We start from the raw sequence: 27,245 nt of genomic DNA on the forward strand, positions 1-27,245 counted from the left end.
TTTTCTTTTGTTTCATCAAAGCCTAAGGCACAGGTTTTGAAGATGCATTCAGAGTTATATAAGCAAAAGTCAGAACATGTGGTTGGGTTCCCTCTGAAATTCAATAGGAAGATACATGGCAACCCACTGCTCAATTAGTTTAGTTCAGCAAACTTTCTTTACAGTCACATGTCCATGTCTGCTACCGACGAATTCCACCTGTCTTCTATTATTATGAACCCATGTGGTGTGCAGGGACAATCAGAACTGATTTTTCTTTATAGTCAACATAGCTTGAGACATAGGATGAGCACTTCCTCCTGATGTGAGGGAAAATACTAGAGTTTGAGGGAGAAAAAAGACGTTTGACTGTCATAGATTCTTTGGTTCTGGTACATCACTTTGCACATTCATTGGCAACCCCTCCAGCCCCCAAAACAACATAGTTTCTTCCCACTTAAAAAATAAAAAAAATCGGTCTCATCTGAGGACCAAGTACATCCCATGTATTCCTTGTATTATTACTTTTTTGTATTGTAGCATCTTTTCAGATATGACGGCAGTTTCTTCCTAAAAGAGAGGTAGCTGTATATACTTCTATTTAAGCCAAAGCCAATCCAAATTTTGTTTTGAGGAATTTGCAATACGTGCAGATAGCTGGAGATACCTAGGGTGCTGCTAAATTAGGGTTTGTTATGACTACTATAGAGAGACCATGCCATCATATCAAACTATGAAACAGACATTGCTCATGGAGATGACTCAACCACCAATCTCACTGAAGCCCACCAGTATTAAAAACAGGAACTGAGGGGAATCACCTATCCCTTAACTATTTGCAAACCAAATCTCAGAGACACCTAAACTTCACGATCATACATGTTAACACATTTTGCTTTTGTTTGATAAAAACAATTGCATCTTCTTGAGGCAAGATGCTTCCTTCCAGTGATTACCTGGGGTTCAGTTTTGGTTCTACCCTTAAGGAACTCATCCTACCTTGAAGGTCTTCAGGACCTCTTGAGAGTTTTTGGGCTGGGAGTAAGGCTTGGGTGTCAGCATAGGCACTGCTTTGGGAGTGACAGTTTTGCTTGGAGACCCACTGCCTACTGACATGCTGGCATCCAGTACACTGGTACGAGCGATGGTGGTTTCCACGGTGGCAGTGAATTTGGGTGGAGATAGTGACTGTTGCCGCAGGTATTTCATGGGGTTGGGGTCATTCAGGAAGGAGGATAAGTTTGGCTCTGTTGAATGGCTTCTTTCCAGAATTTTTGGCATCTCCAAGCGTTCAAGAACAGCTTCGCTGATGGTGAACCTCTCGATGTACTGTTGAAGGATCCCTTCCGCCTCTTCCTGGGACCGTGCATTCTTGTATGCCTCATGCAACTCCCTCTCTCTCCGCTCCCTAAAGGACGGGCATGGGAGGGGAAGCGAGAACAAAGGCAACAGTCACAGGAATTGCAAAGCAGACCTTGGTAGAGCTGAAGGAAAGTATACAAACAGGAAGTATAATATTGGTGTCAGAGCTGTTGTGATAACCACCAATTTTTAGGAGAAGCACATCTAGATAATACTGTACATTCAACAACAAGAACAACCACAGAAAGAACCCACTTTTCCTGGACAATTTCTCTGTAGGTTTTGATGCTTTTCCTTCGCTCGCTTGTCCCGTCCTCTCCAGCCAGTAACTTCTCCATTTTTTTCCTTTCTTCCTCTTTCTTGATTAAGTCCTGAGAAGCACTTCTTCTACGGCTCTTCCAACGAGCCAGGTCCTGCAGGGGTGGGGGAGGGAGATAGAACATTTTTCTTCAGGCTTGTACATAATTCCATGTCTACTCTTCAGGGCTGAGTAAGCACTGACTATCGGCCAGGCTAAGACATTCCTGTACATCCAGTGTAAGTCTGGTTGGAACAGGACTACCTCGAAGGCAGGAACCCTTCAGAAATATCTACCTTATCCATAGCAGGGCAGTGCATTTATTTAAACATGGTAATGTAAAATTTGTGATCAAATTCCATGTCAGGTGCCAAGTTTTAAAGGATTGCCTCAGAGGGTATTGCAAGAAACTTCATTTCTTGCTATTTATGGACCTCTGCATTGTGAATGGACTCGTTGACAACAGAATGGTAGGAATTAACCACAGACCTACAATTCCCTCAGGGAAGGAAGAAAAGACAAAAAAAAAAATGGGCTTTGGGGTCTTACAGAACCAACAATTCTGTATGTATTAAGTCATCTGATCCTTACACGAACCTCACCACAAATCCTATGGGCAGTTAGTGCATAATGGTGAAGACTTAGGGTGCTGGAGTCAGACGGGTGGGAGTGTGGCTGTGAGAAACGATCCTAGCTCTACCTCTTCCACGCTTTGGAATCTCAGGCACGTTTCTGAGCCTCTCTGCACCTCAGTTTCCTCATCTCTAAAATAGAAATGATAATAATACCTACCCTTACAAGCCCATTGTGAGGGTTCAATGAGGTAGTGCACATAAGGTGCCAGGCACAGACATAATCATTACCACATTTTATCAACTTTAGAAAAGTTAACTTTTTTGACTAAAGGTAGAGTCAAATCTGCAGTAGCCACCTGAGAGGGCTCTGTGAGGATGAAGTAATCCACTCTCCCCCCTCTCATCCTTATCTTTAGGCTTCTCCCCTGCCCTGGCTCTTTGCTCTTAGCACACAGATGATCCCAAGGTTCCCATCAGGCCCTGGAGCCTTCCTTACTGGTTATAATCCTGGCTCTCTTGCTTACTCGCTGTGTGACTTTGGACAAGTTACTTAGCTGTTCTGGGACTCATCTGTAGAACTGAGGACAATGATAGTTGCTAGCTCATTGAATTACCGAGAGGATTAAAGAATGATTACATGCAAGGTACTTAGAACAGTACCTGTTACTGGTACGCTTTCAATGTTGGCAATTATCATTGTCATCGTCGATTCCAAATATGTAGTCTCAAAAGACAGTCCCTCCTCAATCCTGCAGCCCATGCCAGTTGCCTCCCTTCTGCTCCCCTCTTTCTTGTGGCCAAACTTCAGCAAGGGTACTTTCCCCCTAATGCTCACATGGACTGTGTCACCGTTTGAAGCCCTCTAGGGGACCCCTTCCTCTGCATGGCTTTCCAGCCCAAGTCTGATTTTCCAGCCCCGCCTGACTTTCTGCTCCAAAGGGCCTCTACAGCCCAGCAGGCAGTCTCCCCCCGCTGCCCACGGCCCTGGACGGCACTCACATCTTGCCATTTGTCATCCTCTTCCCGCAGCTGGTTGTTTATCAGCTGCAGCTGCTCCTGGCGGGCCCTGCTGTGCGGCTGCACCCTGGCCTCCTCCTCACACCGCACGTCAAACATACTCGTGCTCCTGCGTGTGGACAGGGAAGACGACCGTGGACAGGGATTAGTGCTCCGCAAGCCTCCGCGCATTTGCAGCGTCCCGCCGCGTCGGGGCGCTACCGCGTTTGGTAAAACTGCCCCCTTCCCTCCGCAGCTTAAGGCAGCAGCGTGATTTGCAGTCTACTCATCCCTCGGCCTGCAGCAGCGGGCATTCTAGCAGCCTCACCTCTTCTCCTTTTGCGGCAAAAAGCGAAAATGTGACCATCTTTGTCTTCAGTGATAGGAGAATCAGGCCAATCTAATTTTATATGTAGGGGTCAATATATGTTTAAAGTAAAGGGCTAGAAAAAGGTATTTGAAGCTCTGGGCTCGTCTCACTTGTATTAGAAAGTAAAATGAAGAGAGTTAAAATGTATAACTTGGGGAGAATTTATAGGGAGGGAGAGTGGCGTCCCCTGAAGTGAAACTTTATTTCAGTAAATGCTTCTTTGTGTAAAAAGCTGGCTTAAATGCTTTCTCCGTTAACTGAGGCAATTTCTCCATTTTCAAAAAGAAAAAAAAATATATCATACAGCTTCAAGCCTAAGGCACCACCTTTTCCTGTTGTATTTTCTAAATTTTGGTTTTATCCAACAGCTGTGTGTTAATGATACATACGTTTGATGTGGTTTATTTCTATGTCCTCTAAAACTGTCTGTAAATTGATAGTGTGTTGATGGCATCTTGGAATCAAGAAAATATTTTATGGTAAGATTAAAGGATAAAATATATAAATCAGTATATATTTTGTATCCTAAAATTCTCACAATGATTTCACTTTATTTTTGTCAGGATACCTCTGAATTTACTCTTTTAAAAGCAAAAGGATTGGAAAAGCAATTTTTAAAAACCTTTAGGCTGTTCATATAATTGATATAGTCTATAGGAGCTTATTAAATGTTGGGCAAGACCACAGGGCCTTTCCTGCGATGCTTATGTAGACCTTTGCTACAACGAAAGCTGAAGCAGCAAGATGAAAATAGAAATAAAAACCAAAGCAAAATCTTCCCTTTTTTTGCTCCCAAACAAATGACTAGCTCTGGGAACCAAATGGGTTATAGAGCACTCAAATCAAGTGGAGGGCTGTTTAAGAACAGAAGACTGATAGTCCATTTTTGAAGCCAGCTTAACACAAAGAAAAAAAAAAGCCATGCATTGAGACACCAACTAGTTCCAGACATCATCAGTGATGTCCAAAATAGTCATCCTCATGGCCAGACATTGCATAGCAGCTGCATCACTGGATGCTACTGGGTTCCTTAGCAGGCGGCTCTCTGGAAGGAGAAGATGACCCCAAAGCAATGGCTGCCCACGTTCATTTCAGTCCACTAAATGAACTTGCATGGATGTGTGGGTGCTTCTCCCCTCTCTGGATGTTGCACAATTTGAGTCTGACCTAAGATTGCTGAGGACTGCACTTGTAATCTGCTTTCCCCAAGAGTATTCTAATAATCTGCACCAAGGGACTTTCTTTAATCTGAGGCTTCTATTTGCATGAATGTGACAAACCACCGTGAGGAGCTGTCCACAAACTCAGGGGACAGTGTTGATTGTGGCAGCTGGACCTTCCTGAAAGATAAACTGTAGCCCTCAAAAGAGAGGAGGGGCTGCGATTTTTCACCTAGTTTATGCTATTTATTAATGTGGTTTAAGGAAGATTTAGGAATTTGCAGACTTAGGTAGAAAAGTCTAACCCACGGTTTTTAAACTTCATGGATCAAAATTCCCTTAAACGAGCTTTCCAGAAAGGGACCAAACATTCTTCCTTTCAGAGTTAAAAAAAGTCTTACCTTTAAATATGTCTGATTCAGTCAGTTCATCTTTTTTTTTCGGTACGCGGGCCTCTCACTGCTGTGGCCGTTGCGGAGCACAGGCTCCGGACGCGCAGGCTCAGCGGCCATGGCTCACGGGCCCAGCCGCTCCGCGGCATATGGGATCTTCCCGGACTGGGGCACGAACCCGTGTCCCCTGCATGGGCAGGCAGACTCTCAACCACTGTGCCACCAGGGAAGCCCCAGTCAGTTCATCTTTTAAGGCAATTTTACAGGCTTTGTGAAGGTCTTAGAAGATATAAACTCCTCTGAGCTGGGACTCTCTTGTAATCTACTAAATAGTTGGCAGATTGTGGGAGAGGAAGGAGGTCCCTTCCTTCAGTTTTGCCATCTATAATTTTTAAAGGGCAGAATTTTGGTTTAGGCCACAGTGGGTGGCCATAGAGCAAGGACTTCTTTTGGGACCCCGGGAAGAAAATGGCAGCTTTCTCCAGGATTTGAGAATTGCTTATCTCACTCGACTGGCATGGAGAGGATGCGAGCAAGGCCTTCTGAATTGCCTTCTTCTGTCCCGGGTTCCTACCTCTGCTCCCACCATGAAGTTCTAACTACCTCAGCCCGAATGTGGCCAAAAGCTGGTTAGTGAAATAAAAAGAGAAACACTTGCCTTCCTTCTCATATACCAGGAAGTACTATTTTTTCCTAGATTTTTTTTTTAAAGAAACACCAGCCAACTGGCCCGAAAAAGAAATAATAAAACTATGAGAATTATCTTTATACCATTTCAAAAAAAGGAACTAAGCAAGCTGAGAACTGATAACAGTAGACAGAAAATGAGCTGAGTCACCATTCAGAAAATGTTCCCTAATTCAGAGGTTGGACTCAGCTTCCAAAATGAAGAAGTGCATGTCTAGGGATGGGGTGGGGGACCCTGCAGAAGGCTAGGTTCCAAAATGTTAAATGGACTTGCACCAAGGCTATGCTTCTCAGCACAACAGGCTGTGCCCTTGGGCTGCTGGGACAAGGGCCCCTGGCTGCAGGGCCCAAGAGCCTCTCTAGGTGATGGGTTGGCATTTCTGAGGGCCAGGATGAAATTACTTCAAGGGGAGCCTGGAAACTGTTTCTGGCACAAGTCTAAGGTAAGGGAATTAAGAACAAAATGGTCTTTGGCTCTCACAGTGTCCAGCCTCCTCGGAGGGGACTGCTGGGAGAGGAGGCATGTGGAAGTAAAGGGCAAGAAGGTGAAACTAAATCCATGCAGCCATTCGTGGCTTGCCAGGAGGTGGAAATTTCTGTTTGCCTGTGTGGAGGTCTGCCCCTGACCTGCATTTTCCTTAAAGGGCACATCTTTTTTTGATTGGGTTGCATTTTAAGAATGTGTCAACAGGGCTTCCCTGGTGGCGCAGTGGTTGAGAGTCTGCCTGCCCATGCAGGGGACACGGGTTCGTGCCCCAGTCCGGGAAGATCCCACATGCCGCGGAGCGGCTGGGCCCGTGAGCCATGGCCGCTGGGCCTGCGCGTCCGGAGCCTGTGCTCCGCAATGGGAGAGGCCACAACAGTGAGAGGCCCGCGAACCGCAAAAAAAAAAAAAAAAAAAAAAAAAAAAAAGAATACGTCAATTATGAACAAATAGAGCCTGTGCCAATAGTTGTCCTTAAAGATTCTGAAAAAGGGAGATAGTGGGGGAATGAACAAAACATATTATAAATTTCTGTTTAAAAAAAAAAACTCCTGACATAAACTTTTCTTTTTGTTCCCCACATGGTTTCATATAAATTATGTCTACTCCAAGAAAGAAATTCAGCCCTTTGGATGTTCCTAGATAAGACCCTTGGAAAAGAAGCCCCGTATACTCACCCTGGCCCATAAGGCTGCTTTTTCGGTAAATTTAGAGAAGTCCCACTCCCACCCCTTTTAAAAAATCATTAACTTCTCCTGAGGGTGAGGTTTCATATTCAGGTACAGGTAAAATTCAAAAGCTCTTTAATGTAACTTCCTTTCTTTCAGCTTTTAGGGCTTTTTAGACATCTGTATTAGGCAAATTGCACAGCAGCTTTGCAATGATGAAGAGTAAATCCATTCTATCAAAATGTTTTTGCTAACCAAATCAAAGAAGTGTTTTGCCTATCAATCTTATATAATCCTCCTTTCAGTGAATGTTAAATACTGCCACTGTAGGTTTTAAAAGCAACAACCAGGGCTCAATTTTATAGACTACTTAGGTCCATGCAGTCAGTCAAGCTCCGGCTGAATTTGGTTTTGAGACGTGAATGTTCCATGTGTCAGGCCACAAAGCAATTGTGCATCACACATCGGAAACTGATACCCTTGGCACACGAGTCAGACTGCTTCGAGCCAGAAGTACAGACTAAGCTGACCTCTTGAACACAAACATGGAAAAAGCACAATTCAAAAACAGTAAATTGTGGCCTGATCTCGTTGTCATTGGTGGAAATGATATTTGTCTGTTCTACACTGTTATTTAGATTCCTCACTTGGTGACTTGAAACTATGGCTTAGGCCAGGCAGACAGGAGGAGGGAATACTAGGGTCCAGTCTTATGATGGCCCAGACTCCCACGAGGCCACAAAATCCCTCTCCCAGAGGACAGACATCAGGCTTAGTGGGCCACTGTTGTTGGAATGAGATATTAATCATGTTTCTCAAATCTGAGCATTCTGCAAAGAAAACGTCTGCCTCGGATATCAGTTTCAGAAGGCTCTGCCTATGAGAAATCCATTTTTGAAATGGAGTTAATGTGGTCACAAACGGGAGAGAGTGGATTCTTTTCAAATTTGGATGTGAGGCCGGGGATGGGAAATGCATCTCTGAGAGGAGCGGAAACCAAGGAGAGGCAGCCCAAGTCATGTTGTACATCTTGACCCCTGACTACGCCACGGAACTTGAATGAAATCCCGTCTTGGTCTCAAGCATCCCACAGTTTATACTATTCCAACCTGGGAGGAACCTGGGCTTCTGAATTTATCATTCGTGGTTTAGGATTTATTTTCTTAGCTTAAAAAAAAATGAAGCTATGAGAATGACCACTTCATGGCTAAGCCTTTACATATCAAGAATTCAATGCAAAGCGCAGAAAAGCCTTTTAACAATTCCGTGGTTCAGAAGGGGTTCCAACGTCTGAACGCTAATAAGAACAATTTTTCACATGCCCTGTCTATAAAAAGTAAATGTTAACTTTTAAGCAGCAGCTGCATATTAGAATCATGCTTCAGTGGCTTTTTCATTCATCTCTCCTGCACAGAACATATGTTCTGCATTCCAATTTCAAGTGCTTCTCTGAGGCTGCAGAGAAGAGTCAGTTAGCTCTTCAATCCACTGTTATATTAATTGCATTTCAATTAGTGGTGAGTACTGGAAGCATGCAGTTTAGGCTAGTAATTAATGTATTCCTACAAATACAAGACAACTTACTCTGCGTCATCAGACACAGGAGTTCTCGGTCCGTATCTACAAGACCAAATACATAATTAGAGGATTGGTAAGACAGAAGGTTAATGCTGTAACCAAGCTGGAAATAAAAACTACAAGTGAAATGTATGTGTGCCAAACCTTTTTTGCTGATCATACTGGAAGAGAAGTGTCATTATACAATTAGTAATATTCATTAACTGCTGAAAAGGAAAGAAAAGTCTTGACATTTCTGAAGAATGCAAAATTTGTAGTAAAACCCAGAGGAGAAATGAAAAAAATCCCCATGCTACCCACAAAGAAAGAATCTGTTGAATATAAACACAAAAAGGCTTAGGTGCAACCCACAATGTTTAGAGAAGGCAGCTTAGAAAAACCCAAACATGTATTAAGATGGTTCACAAACAGTTGAACTGTTCTTTGCCTTTCTGTGCAGAGTAATGGGCTGTAATGGACACCCAGCATAGAAGCACACACTTACTGACCCTTTCCCTGATGTGTTAATGCATTTGCACAAATAACATCAAAGAGTGTTTCTGCAGTTTTCTGAAAGCAAACCAGAGCTCCAAACAGAACCCCAATCAGTGCCTTCCGCATGCATTTGACAAAAACCACAATTCCTAGAAAACTGGCAGCCTTAATCAAAACCAGACGTGGATGATATTCCACAACTTAAAAAAAATGAAGTTCTTTTAAAACAATCTTTTATATTCTTCTGATTATTTAGATCTACAAAGTTGTACCCTCTTCGATATAGGCATTTTAAGTTTTAATGCATCTGATAAAACAAAGAAAAAAGGTCAAATTAGAAAATAAAAACTAGAACATTATGAGGGCATATTTTAAGCACATTTAAAAAAAGCAGCTCCCACAAATGACTATTTCAGCAAAGGAGAATATTAAGAGAAGGTTCTTCCCTATGCCCCGAAAGGCTGTTCATTCATGCATTCTGATGGCGTACAAAGAATTTTTTGAGTAAAGAAAAAATGTCCTGCTTTCAGTCCAATAAATTAAATTTGCGGGTTTTCAGCAAAAATTACCTGATCCCGTGTTCAGTTTATAACAATTTATAGGGAAAAGAGTGATTTCTACTTCCAATGATCTTAGAGAAAACACTCCAAAGCACATGGGTGTGTACACACACATACGCCCTTCTCTCTGATGCCTTCATCATTCTACAACAGTCTGATTCACTAATAATTATTTTCATGCACAGTGAAGGCAACCACACTAGTTAAAAACCCAAAGTTTCTGTTGGAATGGCCAAAATCAAGAAGAGGAAAGTGTTTGTGAATGTCTCTCTTCCAGAAGTAAGACCCATTTTCTGTTTCTCTGGGGAATCGTTTCAGAAGGTGCTAAAGGTTAAATTAATAAATAGCCTCAATTTTCCAAAACCATCACTGCATGGAGGCAGATGGATTCCTTTACATCAAGAAAGAGGGCATAATCAGTGTTAATTCTACCCAGAATTAACAGTGTTAATTCTGAAGCCTAGGTAAAATGTTTCCCAGTTAATTAACAGGCCTACTAGAATAGACATTCAAATATAGTGTTTTCTAAATTATCTATGGAAGCGAGGAGAGAAGTTATTCTTAATGGATGGCTAATCTAGGAATGATCAATTAACAGTTGGTATGTATTTCTGTGTCTATTGGAATATTTTAATTCATGTTTTACTGAAGTAAAATATACATATAGAAAGTGCACAGACCATACACACACACCTTGATGAATTTTCACAAACCACAGATTAGTGTTGAGTTTTGTGCTCTATAAATGGACTTATACAGTATGGACTCCTCTGAGCTTGGCTTCCGTTTATGAGGTTCAGCTATGTTGCTGCATGCAGGATATATTTAAATTTAAATCGCTTCTACACAAAACACTTAACAGCATTTCGTGGACAGCTCTGCCAACAAATATAGATTAACACTGCAACATATCCCCATGATGGTAGGGATTTTTCTTTTGGGGCTCTCTGAACAGTGACCAGACTAGGCCCTCAATAAGTACTTATTGGATGCTCTGGAAATTGAAAAGAATAGTGCAGTCTCTGAAGATGACCTTCATTTATCTGTTTACTATATACATATGGGTTTAAGAAATTTCCCCTCAGACTAATTTATTAGCTTTAAGAGGGCACAGATTTCATCAGAATTGCCTTTGCTGTTAGGGAGAAGATAATTAAAGTTTGGGCTTCAAATGATTTTCCCAGTTGTCCTATGGAAAATAGAAAAGTAAAGATGAGTTTAAAAAATCACTAACAAAGAGATTTTTTTTTAAAAAAATGCAAAGTAGGTCAGTCAACAGACAGACTATCAAGTACAAAACTGGCCAGACTAATCACAGTTGGTATAAGCATCCTACCAAAAAAAAAAAAAAAAAAAAAAGCAATTAATAAAGTTTAATTGTGATGGTGGCGGTATTTGGAAAGACCAAAAGAATACTCTATTCACCTATTGATTGTGTTTATGTAACTTTCAGCACTAATAAAGCACTTCAGGATCAATGATTAGCCATATTGTGAACTAGCATAAGCTTCATTTGAAGTGAGAGGGAAAAATGGGTTTGCTGCTCATTTAAGATTATCCCCCAGCACCCAGCACAGCGTTTTACACATAGTAATTACTCAGTAAATACTTGTTGAAAGGAAACATGAACTCCCAAGGTGTGTGCTTGCTCAATCACACAATTACAGAGTTAATCATAGAGTTAATCTGACTATATCTCCTTATGCTCAAACCAGCCATTCAGTCCCATGTGAATATAAAGAGGTCTCTTCCCAAATCACAGATAGAGGGACGGATACAAGTGACAGGGAAGTCGTCAGACCGCCACAGTTTCCTCTGGTAACCTGGTAGGTAATGCGCTGGCGTGGCACGGCGGCTCCCCCTTCAGACAGAGGTGGGTTTGGATCTTGGATCTATGATTACCAGCTGTGTGAGACCAGGGCCTCCGTTCCTTATTGTAGAATACAGAAGAAGCTGCTTAGTCTCAAAGGCTGTGTGAGAAGTGAGTAACTGGGCCGCCTAGAATGTTCTAGTAGGCAGCCTATAGGCCTCACTGCCTTCTCTCCTTTCGTGCTAACTGCTCTCCGGCAGCCCATGGATGCAGGGTCCGGCATCACATCAGGGCATCTGGGGAGAGAGTGAGCGTGGTGGCAAGGCTGTCCCTCTCTCACTAACCTGCCCTCACCTGCTGGGATCCAGGTGTGATCCAGGTGTAACTTCTCTCTACATCAGGCTTCCCATTTGTGAATTGGAGCCAACAGCCGTTCAACCTACCTGTGAATTCCCAGGAGAAGGCAGGCTGGCGGGGGCAGAAGCACTTTGAAAGGGTAACAGTTATAAAGTAGAGCGTGGCTATTCCTCCTTCCTGAAACCAGTGTTACAATAAGCCTCTCCTATGGCAGGAGTATGATTCAGAAAAATGTAAAACATACATTAAATCCAGATGGTAACGATGGCTAGGGTATTAATCTTAAAATTGGGGGATTACTTAAGATTTTCTTTACTGCCCACTCTACCCTCTGTCCCACTACCATCAAGGTCCTTTGTGAAGCAGAACTTCATCACTTCCTGTTTTACAGTGGAGCGTTAATTACGCTACACACTCCTTACTCCTCTGCCCTGCACTGATCAGGCAGACCACACTTTTCACAAAAGTCTATCACTCTTACTAAATAGCAACAGAAGCTTCAACATATAGGACCTGAAACCAGACCAAAAACCCCAGGATTACTATTTCCCTACTTTCACTTTATTTTTTTAAATTTGTATTTGACATTGGAGGATAGTTGATTTATAATGCTGTGTTAGTTTCAGGTGTACAGCAAAGTGATTCAGTTATACATATACATACATCCATTCTTTTTCAGATTCTTTTCCCATATAGGTTATTACAGAATATTGAGTTCCCTGTGCTATAGAGTAGGTCCTTGTTGATTACCTTTTTAATATATTCCCTACCTTCATTTTAAATCAAGTCAGAGCACGGAATGGAAATCCTACCTCTAGAAAGCACTATTTGCTAATGTTAAAATTAAACTAATTTTATAAGTGGTATATATCTTCTTTGGACCTGAAGACCCTCCTGGAATCAGAATGAAAATCAAGTAGGTCAGAAAGAAGTTCAACTCCTTTACCCGATGGCTCCTCTGTGAGCTAGGAAGAAATAAAAGAGTTTCCCATTTAGGCTGCCCACAAAATGAGAGTCAGAAAGAATGTTTAATAGGACAATTCACAACTGAACTATTCTTTCCACACCTGCTCACATGCAAAAAAAGAAAAAAAAAATCTTGGCAGACTAGGCCAGTCATTTAATCATTTCATTTCTGCTAGCAATAGCAGATAAGTGGCACTGATACACCATAAAGCATTAATGATACATTCAAAGCATGTATCAAGGCTCAGACTGGAGAAACAAAGTCAAAACAGCTTAGGATAATCTTCTGACCTCTTATCTTTTATTGGTGGACCATTGACAGATTCCTCCACAATGCGTTGCTTTGCAAATGGAACTGGACGGAACTCGTTTAGCTTGGATCCAATGTGTCTAAGAGACATCCCAGCTCTCCTGGCCATCACGTCATCTTTTTGCGAATCACACAATTTTCTTTGGCCTTTCAGTCCGCTGCCACGCCAGGCAGGAGCTGTCATCTTCTCTGACTTCTCTTCTCTCTCTGAAGCCTCCCATTCAGAGGTCAGAGGACATGAACTAGGGCACATCAGTCCAGCCAGTCAAAGGGCACTTATTGCTAAAGATGTTTTCAGTAGCGTCACTCGCTTGGCATTAACTCAAGACGGAAGAAGCCAGTGATCACAGAGGCAGCAGCACACATAGCAACTGAGGGTTAATACCTTGGACCTCCATCATGCAGCTGATACTTACATGGGAATGGGTTTCCCTTTCTGGTGTGTTCATGATTCCTGAGAATGAAATCTGGCCAGCACCCAACCACATGCAAAGTCTAAAGTCTCTACCCAGGAAGGGCACTGAAAGCAGAACTCTGACCCTGGGATGGGCACGTTCCTTTAAGGGGCTTCACGCCACATCAGTCATCAAGCGCATACTGTGGCTTTAAGCTGTTTTGGGGGACCCAGCAGCCACAAACAGCAGAGGCAGCGCACCCTGGAAAGCGGGCGAGGCGCTCACAGTGGCTGGCCGCTCTCCTCGGATCTTTCAGCCTTTGGCACCGTCTCAGAACCTCTTTGAACAACGCCTTCAGTCGCTTCTTTGCCATCCTGCGGCAGCTGTTTGCAGGTAACTAAAGCCAGACAGGACAGCTTTACTACTAGGAAAGAATTCCCACCAGAGGCCTTGGGCCCACCTGTCAGCCTTCGCATCCTCACCTTTCTCTGTCCTCCTCGGGCACTCACCTAAACTGCAGCTATGCTCTTCCTGGGATTCCGGCACCACAGCCAGCCGGCAGACCCTTTTACAACGGTCATCTACACCAGACGTCACTATTCTGTTGATGATCAAGTAGCATTGGCAGCGAGAGGAAAGAGGCAAGAGAGTTAGGAAAGGAGACAATGAAAGTCACTGAGACTGAAAGGTTAAGAGAGAAAGTTCGGTTGCTATTCCAGAAGCCGGTTAGTAAGGATGACATACTCAGAATGAGATAATAGAATATGAACCCTGGCAAGGGCCTGAGGAAGTCAAAGAAGGCTAGGCTGACTCTGCCACCACGGGGCTGAGTGATGGCCCCTTAGTAGTCAAGGACTCAAGGATGCATTCCTTACTAATTTCTTAGTCCTACCCCTTCCACCCCCGGTCCCCATCAGCCTCTGAAACCCCAGCAGTGCACTTCTGGTGTACTAGGGTTATTTCTATTGACAGCCTCTAGGGTGTCATCCACAGTATGGAACCAAAGAAACCCCTCTCTATGTCATGGACCATCCACTGTATGCTTTGGATGTCATGAACAAGGCATGGAGGAGACTGTCCTGAGCATTTCCTCCTGCCGTGGAGGGCTCTGCTTTGCTCCCACCATGCAGGTGGAGTGGAGTTTCCTGGGAGAATCCAGAATCTTATTATTATTATTTTTTAACAGAAACTCAAACAAATGTGATAACATGTATACCTGGAAGAGACCCAGGAAAACTGAGTAGCTTACCAAAAATGGCTGAAACCCTCACCTTAAGTACCATCTTCAGCTAAAGGCAAAAGAGGACGTGTGGGTAGTGGTTTGGGACCTCAAAGGGGAGCAAGGCAATTCACACGGAGGTGGCAAAGCAAATTTTTAGTAAATAAATGTTTGCTGGGCCCTGCATAGACAGTGGGATGCAGAGTGGACTCTGATCGCTAAGTTTCCCCAAGCACACCTAGCGCATGGAGAATCCAGAACTTTAGAAATGCCCTATACCTGCTTAATGGAAGAAAGACCAGCCCGCAGAACCAAATCCCCAACAGAGGGCTTGGGAATTCACAGCTGGAAGGCCTCCAGTGAGGATGAGGACTGGTGACAGCTCTACGAGGTCTTTTCCCAGGTGACACCTCACAAATTTGGATGGGGATTCATCCACGGAAACTCCTGACTCATAGGAACACTCAAAAGAAGAGTCTTTTTCCACTCATGTTCTGTTATATAATGTTAAAAACTGGGCGGGAGCTCGGGGCGAGAGATGTTTACTTTTTTGTGTGTCTACTTAGATGTCCAAAATCTGAACTTAATGACACTAATAACAATTTTTTTCTCCCTTGTGGGATAAGAAAGAGGGAGGGTATAGATAACCCAGATTTTTATCAATATATCTTTAGGAAGAATATGAAGGGTATCATTAAAATATTCCATCTAGTTTGTTCAGTATTGCCAACAAATAAAATACTGCTTAATGCAGCCAAGGGAAGATGAATCATTTGCCAAAATTACTGGCATTCCCAGGCAGTGATTCTGGTGACAACAGAATCAAAATGGATGTCTGTCATTTAACTTCACACACGTTTCCCCACGGGGAAATCTACTGACATTACTTCTTGCTAACCAGCAAAAGAGGCTGTTAAAACTACATCATCTCTGGCGGTTTCTTTAATGTGCTTCAGCAAACTCTTTAAAAGCAACAGTGATTCCCATGCAGATCTCCTTGCACATGTAATGGCAAAAAATACCTGCAGTCATTTTGTGGATCAAGCCTGTGGTCTTCCTGTAAACTGGACATGGCCGCCAAGGCAGGGGACACAGAGTACGTCTGAATTTTGTGGCTGTGACTGATGACTCCCTCTGCATCCTCCTTCGGCCCAGCCCTGCCAATGCTGAGCCGCTTCCATGTCTGCTGATCTATCTCTGTCACTGGTCCAAAGTGCACGAACTTTTGCCTAGGGCTGGAAGCTTTCTTATAAGCCCTTGCCTTGCGGCTGGCAAAGTCATCACGGATGGCAGTTTCTGCTTTAATTTCTGGTGAAGGCTCAGGGGCACACGTGTGCTCCACATCTCCATCCCTAGTCAGAACCGGAAATTAGTTCCAAAGGTTTCTAAGGTGAGTAAAATCAATGAAGAGTTTTGAAAAAATACTGGATGCATGAAAAACACTTCAGTGTCTAAAGCAGAATTGCTTTTCCACTAATCAATCAAATGAGGAAATGATCATTTTCTTGCCTAGGTGAATAGCACTTTAAGTTTCTGTAGCTTTCTTAACATCATAAATGATGGCATAAGAAAACCTTGGGTACAATGAAATAATTAAAATTATTTAAAAGTCAAGTTTAAATTCCTTACACGTAAATAAGCCTATCAAAACAAGCATTCACCATAAATCAGTTGAATTAAAGAGGATGATTCCTGTCCTTGTGGCTTCTAATTTTTAGTATTAACAAGTTTCAACTCATGCAGAATATGCTCTGTGTTTTGAGGCATTTTTTTCTGGCCATGAAAATAAAAAATGATAGAAGGATAAGTGATTCCTTCAAAGTTAAATGATACCACTGTTAGGAGAAAACCAGGGGAAAATATGACACACCTCGTCTTTCCTGACACTTTCAGCCTCTCCCATGTCTCGCGGTCAGCTTCTGTTATATCGGCCACCGTGACAAAGCTCGGAGCCTCGCGGTGAGGGCCAAGCCTGCCCTGAATTCTGCGCTGTGCCAGGTCATCCTTGTGAAGATCCGGCACCTGCCTGAGGCCCTCTTCCACAGGTTCACTCTCCTGAGCCCGCACAATACAGGTCACCCTCAACTTCACCTCTTCCGTCGGGCCTTGGTTTCTGTCAATTTGATCCAGGCCCCCACGTTATTGGAAAAATCAGGCTCCAGGAAGGGGAGCAGACAAACAGAATATCAAGCATGGAAATTCAGAGGCTGAAGACAGAATGGAATGAGGGAGGCACCTCTCCCTTTCTCAAAAATATGGAATCAATTGCAGCCTTGATTACTTTTGTCTATGCTACCCTTTTGACACTGTAAAGAGACAGAGTTTTTCCACCAGATGACAGACTCTAGTTTAGTTTAGGAAGAGAAGCCAGGGCTCGCTGAAAGACTATTAAGAATGGTAATGAGATTTCAGTTTGACAGTAATGATGCCCAATTCCCACACTATTCAAATTACTGTAATGAATTCAAGTTTTCTGATTGAATCCCTGAGCCTTCTTGGAACGTCTTTTACTGCAGCAGTAAAGTGTTAGTAATGAGTTCTGCATGATCCAAATTCTAGAATTAGTTTGGAGATAGTTGGAACATTGTTCACATATTGAACATCTCAACCATAAACCTTCATACTGCCAGAAAGTATGATTAGGTCAATGCTGAATAGAAAGTTTCAATGTTCAAACTCAGTCTCTGCCTCCTGATAGCATTAATTAGGTATGGCTAATGTAAACCTGAAGAACAGAGAGGGTATCCTCTTTACCTGGATCCACAGAGGCAATACCCATTTGTTTCTTGTGTCAATAACTGTTCATCTTTATTAACGCTAAATCTGATATTTTCAATTGTTTTCCTAAGAAATGAACGTTAGATGGCTAATGTTGACAATATCATAATTTAAACCAAAGTTGTGGCATCTATATGCATAAACATTATATCACATTAAAAGTCAGTTTCTGGGCTTCCCTGGGGGTGCAGTGGTTGAGAGTCCTCCTGCCGATGCAGGGGATGCGGGTTCGTGCCCCAGTCCGGGAAGATCCCACATGCCGCGGGGCGGCTGGGCCCGTGAGCCATGGCTCCGGAGCCTGCGCGTCCGGAGCCTGTGCTCCGCAACGGGAGAGGCCACGACAGTGAGAGGCCCACGTGCCGCAAAAAAAAAAAAGTCAGTTTCTAACTAAATATGTTTCTTGAGATAGAAAATTTCAGAAATATACATAAATAAGGCTATTCATTTTTTTTCAAAATAAATCTTCCAAGCCAGGAAACCAAGAAGCATTCTTTTGTTACCTGGATGACTTGGTGTATTTACAGAGCCTATGCAAATAGGAAGGCGACAGAATTTTCTATTTACTTTTAGTTTGGGGAAGGGGATCAAGGAGGGCATAGCAAAGAGCCACCAGGGAGCCCTCTTTTTTTCATCAGTTCTTTGAAGCTCTCTAGAGAGATCATGAGCTGTGTCCCCAAACACAGAGTCAGGTGACAACAGACAAATGGGGCTGGAAATATCAGGAATTAAAATTGCATGCAGGAGAAAGGAAAAAAGGGAGATACAAAAGCTACTCCTTTTCCTAACTCAAGTTGCTGATCCCCATCAATATGCCTTGATGCTACTCAGTTATCCAGAAGTCTTTGTTTCACTGGCAACAAATGATCCCTCCCACAAGGCCCTCTGAGAACGGTTTGTTACAAGGCATGCCAACAAGGACTGCAAAGACCAAGAGCCTCCTGAAGCTAGAATGTGTCCTATAAAAAAATGTGCCGGGTCTTCTATGCTCAAATCCCTGTTCTATATCCAGAGATCTTTCATGTGTTTTGTACCTGGTGCTTCCTAAATAAAAAAATAAAAAACACTAACTGCTTCACTGATCTCAATGACTCTGCCCAAAGAACCACTTTAATTGTGTAAAACACAGTTTAGATATTTATATTCTTAGTTCAATAGATTACAAACCTCTTAAGTGACAGGCAAAAATATGGCAATTAAATAATAAAGATGCAAACTCTGATTTTGATGTAAGGAAAAATGCAAGAATGATGAACTCTGTACACTGAAATTTAGCAGGCTGATGGCTTGAATGAATTCATATCCCTCTTAGGATACAAATCACTGTCCAAATTCCATTTCATTAAGCTTTCCTTTCCCTAATTAAGAAGATGGGAGAAAAGCTGGGAAAAGGAAACTCACTTAAAAATAATTTCTATGACAGGGCTTCCCTGGTGGCGCAGTGGTTGAGAGTCCGCCTACCGATGCAGGGGACGCGGGTTCGTGCCCCGGTCCGGGAAGATCCCACATGCCGCGGGGCGGCTGGGCCCGTGAGCCATGGCCGCTGAGCCTGCGCTCCGCAATGGGAGAGGCCACAACAGTGAGAGGCCCGTGTACCGCAAAAAATAATAATAATAATAATAATTTCTATGACAGAACAAATAGAAGTGTATTATATATTTGAGGATTTTTAAATGAGAAATCTCCATCATCAGATGTCTAGGTGATCATGTTGGTGTGAGGGAAGAAACAGCAAGCCTCATTTTTCACCCATATCTCAAAGGTGCTAATAAGATAGAAGGTGTCATAGCTAAGGAATAACTATGATTTCTGCCTGCTAGGGATGGACTGGAGCAACCTTGAGAGGTGGCTGTTCCCTGATCAGCAGTAGCACATGTCTATTTATGCCAATAATGCCCGTCTCTGACACCAGCACCCATATGTGGTGATGTGCCCACATATAGCACATCTGCACACTTGAGCTCCATATTTATTTGGTGAATTCAGCCCTATTTTGGACAGGACCATTCTACTCCCTGCCATCTGAACTTCAGAGAGACTGGATATCTGGGGTTCCACTTTAAAATAAACCACCATTACTGATTATATGTAATTAGGGCAGGAAACAGAGGAATGGGGAGCTTTGATACAAATCACCTTTTTTTTTTTTTTTTTTTTTGCAGTACACGGGCCTCTCACTGTTGTGGCCTCTCCCGTTGCGGAGCACAGGCTCCGGACACGCAGGCTCAGCGGCCATGGCTCACCGGCCCAGCCGCTCCGCGGCATGTGGGATCTTCCAGGACCGGGGCACGAACCCGCGTCCCCTGCATCGGCAGGCGGACTCTCAACCACTGCGCCACCAGGGAAACCCTGATACATATCACCTTTGCCGAATTATATTCTCTCTCTCCTTCATAGACACACACACACACACACACACACACACACAGCACACCTTTTATGTTCTAGACTTTTCTTTTCTGAGATTCCCTTTGAGGGTTGCTTGCTGCCATCTGATTTCTCTGCCTCTTTTTTTCGGTAAGGCCCATAGAGGAGTTGATTCAGTGGCACCATTGGCTTGGTCTGGCTCATCCTTGCTCTCCTGGCGGCAAAGTCATCTTTCTCAAGATCAGGCAGTCGACATGCAACTTCATCTTCTGATTCTGAATCTCTTCTGTGTTGGTGGATCAGGAAAGGATTTTCTCTGCGAAGGATAATATCTCGAACAGCTTCTTTCTCATCACTTAATTGCTTTTGACTGATAAAGCAAAATTAAATGGAACTCCACATGTGATCAGACCAAAACAGTTTTTAAATCCCCATCTCCAGGCAGCCAACTGTCTTGTTAGTGAAAGGTCTTCTCAATATCATTAGTCCAGATGACATGTTTACTACTTTAGTCCAGAGTTGCAGCAGGGTTAGGGTGGGTTTCAAAACCTGGAATTTAGTCAGCTACTAGCAATACTACAAATTCATTTAACTTGCAGGGCCCCATCAGCATCAGAAAGGCAGGATCCTAAATGGCTCTGAAAGTGACAATCCAAATTCTTTTCATGAAATTGGGAAAAGTAAGAAGCATTTTGTTATTATTTTTTCTCTGGCACATTAATAATGTACCCAATAGGTACTCAGTTTATTTTGACTGACAGGGCAAAACTCTGAGCTACTCAGAAACTGATCTGGAGGAATGCTAATGAATGCAGCTATGTGACAGCACACCTAGGATGTGTACCAGACTGCAAAGTGTAAGGACGGTCTTTCTGCAGAGCTGAGCTAACCTGAAACATCTGAAATGGTTTATGACCATTGATAGGATGGACTCGGGCACAAAAGCTTATCGTGCCCTGCACCCTCCCACCAGCAACCTTTTCTTCCGTCTTTTACCCCCATGACTCTCCACTGCCCAGCTCTTCTTCTTTGTCATATGCTAGCTGGCAAGTAAATCCTATTAAGACATCTTGCCAAAATGTTTACGTAGGGCTATTTTCATTTTCAAGGAAATCTTGAAGGCACCGAACTTTAAATTCTTTAGAATTTAAAGAGAAATGCAGTTTAATGGTGGAATATTAGGACTTTTTATGCTTTGTTTTTTGTTTTTGTTGGGGGTGGGTAGGGTGGGAATACAGTCGATGGCGCCTTTCTGATATTCAAACAAACTCCTCCCCCCTACTCATAAGATCAGCCTTGCTTCTAAGTCATAATAAAATATTAAAACTTTAAAAATATCATTTATTATCTTCTCAGTTCATAGAGATGGTGAGTAAATAAAGCATCTTGACTTCTAAAGAAAGTTCACCTACTTTGTATCCGATTTCTGAGGGAGAATTAAGAGTAAATTCTTCATGGTCATGGACAGGTCGTCTCAGAAATGAAGACAGGAGGAATTAGCCTGGCTGAGAGTCATACAAGCAAGGAAACCTGTGTACTCCGGCTGACCAGGTGGCCTGCTGTCTGTTGCTTACCCTGTACTGCTGCAGAGGAGGCCCATCAGCCTAACATAACAGCAGGCCCTCACTCCTGACTTTTGGAAAAATCAAACCATCATTAGTCATGTCCAGAAAACTCCTTCTCCCTGCTGTCCACTATTCTCAATAAAAGTTTAAATCGTGGAATTTAGAGGTGGTGGGTGGTGCTTTGCTCTCTGAATAAAGTTATTTTTAAAATATAAAATTCTGCCCTTTGAGTTGCCCTCCGGCTCTTGGTCTCCTGCTTGGCCACTCCTGGACCGTGCTCACTCTCCTCTCTGCATCCTTAGCCAACAAGTCTGGCAAGAACCAACTGATATTGGTTGACTGTAGCCATAAAGAATGGTCAGTGGGAAGTGATAGGCCATTGAACTAATCTCTTCGAAAACGCATTATTTAAAAAGCACATTGGGCTTCCCTGGTGGCGCAGTGGTTGAGAATCCGCCTGCCGATGCAGGGGACGCAGGTTCATGTCCCAGTCCGGGAAGATCCCACATGCCGCGGAGCGGCTGGGCCCGTGAGCCATGGCCGCTGAGCCTGCGCTTCCGGAGCCTGTGCTCCGCAGCGGGAGACGCCACAACAGTGAGAGGCCCACGTACCGAAAAAGAATAAAATAAAATAAAAAATAAAAATAAATAAAAATAAAAAGCACATTGATGGTGACAAAGAAGGTGGTTAACTATTATTGAGCGCCCACAACATGCCAGAATTCCTTCTAGTGTTAATTTGTTTAACCTTAATACTAGCCTTGCAATGGTAGTGTGATTAGTATCCCCATTTTATAGAGTGGAAACTGAGATTAGGTGAAGAAATTTGCTCAAACTCAAAGTGCCACTGCTGAAGTTAAAATTCAAACCCAGGGAGTCTGGCTCCAGAGGTCCTGTTCTTAATCACTGCACTATTCATTAAACAAAGGACACGGCCAGGAACAGTTCTGAAAGCAGAACATCATACAAAAAATAAGGCATTATCATTACTATGGAAGTAGGAGAAAGAGAAGTATTTTGGTTACTAAATAAAGGGATCATATGAGTTGTGCTTAGAATGAAGTCGTGATTTGCACTGCTGGTTACAGACAGCAATGTTCAGCCAGGAATAATGACAGCAGAATGCTAACTAATCATACCTTACAGTGCTTGCACAGCACTTTACAGTTTACAGAGCCCTTTCAAACGCATTATCTCATCTCAGCTGATCCGACTCCAATTCCAGTAAAGGAGCAGATCCTGAGCTTGACGCTTTCAAGTCCAAAAGCAACAATCCTTCCATTTTTTGACCAGTGTCCTGTGTTTCAATTTTCCCCAACTCAGGGAGAATACTATGGAATAAAACATATGCATTTATGCAAATAGCCATGCCAAGTTGAGAAGGGAGAATCTCGTGCATTATGCATCACGTGAGTCCAGCCAGGCTACAAATTCCCCAGGGTGTTTCTTTTCAGGCTAAATGCCCAGTGTAGCAGGACTCATTTCAAGTGATCTCAATTTAGATATGTGGACTTAAAAAAAGGGGGTGAAGAAAGCTTTCCATATCACTGGCCTCTTAAAGCCACTCCCTGCCCACTTGAAAAACCGATCATAACGACATTCTGCTAATTGCTTGAATCCTGTAAATTCAGAGCTTCCAGGCAGACTCAGAGAGAGCAAAAATTTAATGACATAAATTCTGGGCCGGCACTGTTGGCTATGAAGTAACAAATACTGTGTATAAGGCAGATATATAGGATTGTGTTCGCAGGTGTCTAGTTAGCAGAATATTTAAATGACTTTTTATAATGAGCCCTTCTTTTCTGAAGGTCAGTCTATTGTAAAGCTTCAGTATATTCTACTTTGTTTTTCAATAATTATAATAGCTCTGAAGAGCTAGTATATTCCAGATATGCTAACTTTTATGACAAGCCTGCAAGATCAGTATTATCATGCCCACTGAGGTTTCCCGTTCCAGTCATCTGAATGTAGGTAAAGTAAGTAAATTTAAGTGGCAGACCCTGGCTGTCTGGCTTGATATTCATGGGGTGGTTTGGCACTTTTATTTTGTCTGAGTCATTCACAGATGAGCTGCCTTGGGAAGTAGGGGTTGCTCGGTGGACCCAGATCACTGCTTTACTAAGAAGGAATACAGGGACTTCCCTGATGGTCCAGTGGTTAAGAATTTGCCTTCCAATGCAGGGGACACGGGTTCGATCCCCGGTCGGGGAACTAAGATCCCATATGCCATGGGGCAACTAAGCCTGAGCGCCGCAACAACTGAGCCCACGTGCTCTGGAGCCCACGTGCCACAACTAGAGAGAAGCCCGTACACCACAACGGAAGATCCCATGTGCCGCAACTAAGACCTGAAGCAGCCAAAAATAAATAAATTTTTTTTTCAAAAAAGAAGGAATACGGCCTAATGTGAAATGAGAAATGCCAAGCCTTGCCTTCAACCTGGCAACCCTGTCCTAAGACAAGTAAGGCTATCTTTGTAGGAGAGATTGTGGGTCCCAAGCAGGTGAGGGGGAGGAAAAGCTCTTGTCTCAAAGTTTCTAAGGCTTATATATTTCAAAGTGAATGAGATAATGATTTAAACTAAGGAAGAGCTGGCATTTTCTTTCACCCCCTTTTACTTGGCAACACACAAGCAACCAGCTCAGATTGGCAGTCAGTTTGTTCTATTGAAAGAAACTGGGCTCTCCAGAAAAGCCTGTTTGGCCTCCTGGGAATGTCACGGGCAACACCAGGGACCTCCCTGTTCACACAGTGTCCCAATAGGGCAGCTACATCCAGAGTCACAAAGGTTCATGCAAGTTATGTGTCCGCCTGGTCCCTGATCCCCAAGAATCTGTGCAGCAAGAAGCAGTGACACAGGCATCTGGTAAAAGGAGGGATGGAGAGAATACGTTCCTGGCACTTAGCTGCATCTGCTCTTCCTCTAAAGATTTCTAAAACGTCTATTGTTCCTTGGAGGGTTTCCCCCCCTCTGTAATTAATTACTATGTGCTTGAGAAGATCCACAGACTAGCAGAAAAGACTGAGTGCTGAAACATATGAAAACAATTAGAAAAGAAGTCCAATCACGTGAAACCTATAATTCAGTTCAAAAAAAAAGTTTACTTCTCCAATGGGAAACACCAAGTCAGAGAACTCAAATCTCCATGGCATTTTAATTCAGGGGAAGTGAATCCTGATTCTTATTTTATCCTCTTAAATGCAGAAATCTTGGCTTCTTTAGCAGAGTCTCATATTTGGGGGGTAATTAGGCCCACTTAATCATAAACTAAAAGAGAAGGAAAAGTAGTTTATGTACTTCTTACTTCAGTGGCAACTCTAATAAATATCAAATCCACATATTTATTAAGAAAGACCTACTTTCCGTCCCTTGGTGCTAAGATACCTCCTAATATATTCTTTGACAGGAAGCTTAGGACTTCTAGGCTTCTAAACTCATGTGAAAATGGACTAACATGCACTTTTGCTCCTTTTTATATATTAAAAAGAGGTGTTTGAGAATACTTGGGAAACAACAGCCAAAAAAAAAAAAAAAAAAAAAAAAAACAATCTGTAAAAGTACAGCCTTACCCTTGTCTACATGCCTCCTTCCTTGCCTATGCCTCATCCTCCACCCATCTCTGCAAACACAGACTTTCCCAGCTAAAAAAATGGGCTGCAAGAAATATCTGGGGCCTCTTGTTGGGTTCCAAGATGTGGTGGCCAGAATTCATCTGGATTGCAAAGACAGAAGACTGAGGTTACAATGCCTTAAGAGACATCAGCATATTTAAATGTTTTATATTCTTATTTTCCAGACACCAAGAATCCTTTTCTTCTTCATGATATGCATTTCATTCCAGTTAAGCTACTTTCTGCCACATTAAAAGCAGGATCCCAAATGTGGATAAACTTAGAATGACTGTCAACTCTGCTGTGGGCTGCAAAAAGTAGGTGACAAAGACACAGACAGGCCAGGCTAGTGGCATGGTATGTATAAAACTTTTACGAGAGAGCTAGCAGCTGAAAAATCTATCTAACAAATGAATTCTGGGTGTTTGGAGCAGCTGTGCTGTGTTGCTATTGGGAACATTCTCTGGGAATATGCATGATTTTCCTGAACTCCGTTTTAAATGCTAAGTCAGTAGCTCTAAGGTGTGACATTAACTGACATTTGCAGACATTAACTGACCTGCAAATTTCTGCTTACCAGAGCTAACTTGGATAAAATATGTAAAAATTAAGGCAGATAACAGGAACATGGACAGGAGCAAAAATTACCACAAAAATACACTACTCATCAATTAGAATTACATTTGTAAACTAACCGTGATTCTAGGTTTGTACACAGAATGGGAGCTGTCATTAAAGATTGTACTGTTTTATCAGAAAAATAAACCTGCCAGTTACTGAAGAGGCACAGTACGCTCGTGGAATCCCCAGGCTTTGCCCACTCTTTTCTCTTCTCTACATCATCATGATTCCTGGGTGTGCTGAGTTCTCTTAAAGTATCTGCCAGTTTGTCTCCCCTTGCTCTTTTGGATACTCTAAAGATGATATGGAGTTTCCTTAAAAAAATTAAGAACAGAACTATTGTGTGATCCAGCAATCCCACTTCTGGGTACATATCCCAAAGAAATGAAACCAGGATCTCAAAGCGATCTTAGCACTCCCATCTCATTGCATCATTATTCAAAATAGCCAAGATGTAGAAACAACCTAAATGTCTATCAAGGGATGAATGGATACGGGTAATGTTGTATATACATACAAAGGAATATTGTTCGGCCTTAAAAAAAGAAGTAAATTCTGTAATATGTGACAACATGGATAAATCTTGAGGACATTAAGCTAAGTGAAATAAGCCAGTCACAGAAAGAAAAATACTGCATGATTTCACTTACATGAAGTAGCTAAAGTAGTGAAATACGTAGAATCAAAGAGTAGCATGGTGGCTGCCAGGGGCTGACGGAGGATGAAATAGGGATTGCTGATCAACAGGCATAAAGTTTCAGTTAAGCAGGATGAATAAATTCTAGAGATCTGGTGTATGATATCGTATCTGTAGTTAACAACACTGTATTGTACAGTTAAAGATTTGTTCAGAGTGTAGATCTCATGCCAAGTGTTCTTACCACAATACAATATTTTTTTAAAAGGAAAAAATAAATGGCAAAGGATATGAGGGAATTTATAGAAGAAGAAACCCAAGTAGCCAATAAACATGTTATAATAGTCAACAGCATTAGTAATCGTGGAAAAATCAATTTTTTAAAATGAGATTTAAAAATATAAGCAGATGGGCAATTTTTGAAGATAACAAGAAAAAATACATCATAAAGATGATAGTGTCTTTGGGAAATTTTAGTTAAAGACTTCACAGATGTGATAAAAAATGAAGGTATGTGTGTCAAGGGTATTAAGATTAAAGATTTTTTAATAAATTCATACTCTTATCTGTATCACCTATTTCCACTGTGCCCTAGACTTGAAGACAGAAGCAGGAAAAATCTGAAAAACGGTAAGGGGATATATTTCATTTTTGTATTCTCGGCATCTAGCCTGGTCTTTGGTATAAGTAGAAGCTCAAATGATGTTGAAAAAGCAAGTGTCTCGCAAGGTCTCTGAACCAAAATTTAAAGAATATCTGGATTTTTTCCTCTTTTTAAGATTCTATGACATTACCCTTCATTATTTCAGAAACCCAGAGAGTTGCTTGTAACATTAGCACAGTTTTATGTTAGGGTTTTCTAGAAGCACATACATGTTTAGGACAGACAAGCCTGTCTGTGGGATACCACAGACAGAAAGAATTACATCCTTGATGTTTTATGAGTACAAAGCTACTGTAGGATTAAATCCATATAAGTCAGTACTGGAACTTTCACTGAAGACCTAGACCACAGCAATAATCATACAT

The 27,245-nt window shown here is 42.4% G+C and overlaps 1 protein-coding gene across 20 annotated transcripts in view; it reads right to left on the reverse strand.

The window, feature by feature from the left end:
* Nucleotides 1-27,245, reverse strand: part of LIMCH1 (LIM and calponin homology domains 1) — a 349,588-nt gene that overhangs the window by 58,078 nt on the left and 264,265 nt on the right. For 9 of the 20 annotated variants that reach the window (XM_059067026.2, XM_059067024.2, XM_059067023.2 and 6 more), the window contains 4 exons: nucleotides 8,556-8,591; nucleotides 3,214-3,340; nucleotides 1,597-1,754; nucleotides 979-1,387 (listed from right to left, as the gene is read on the reverse strand). In XM_059067026.2, coding sequence (XP_058923009.1) covers nucleotides 979-1,387; nucleotides 1,597-1,754; nucleotides 3,214-3,340; nucleotides 8,556-8,591 — 730 coding nt within the window. Of the gene's footprint in view, nucleotides 1-978; nucleotides 1,388-1,596; nucleotides 1,755-3,213; nucleotides 3,341-8,555; nucleotides 8,592-13,007; nucleotides 13,269-13,706; nucleotides 13,819-13,930; nucleotides 14,023-15,662; nucleotides 15,993-16,510; nucleotides 16,754-19,849; nucleotides 20,153-27,245 lie in introns of all 20 variants that reach the window. The other 11 variants (XM_059067018.2, XM_059067017.2, XM_059067016.2 and 8 more) reach the window with 3 other exon arrangements.

Source organism: Kogia breviceps, chromosome 6 (genome assembly GCF_026419965.1).
Source record: "Kogia breviceps isolate mKogBre1 chromosome 6, mKogBre1 haplotype 1, whole genome shotgun sequence".
Classification (NCBI taxonomy): domain Eukaryota; kingdom Metazoa; phylum Chordata; class Mammalia; order Artiodactyla; family Physeteridae; genus Kogia; species Kogia breviceps.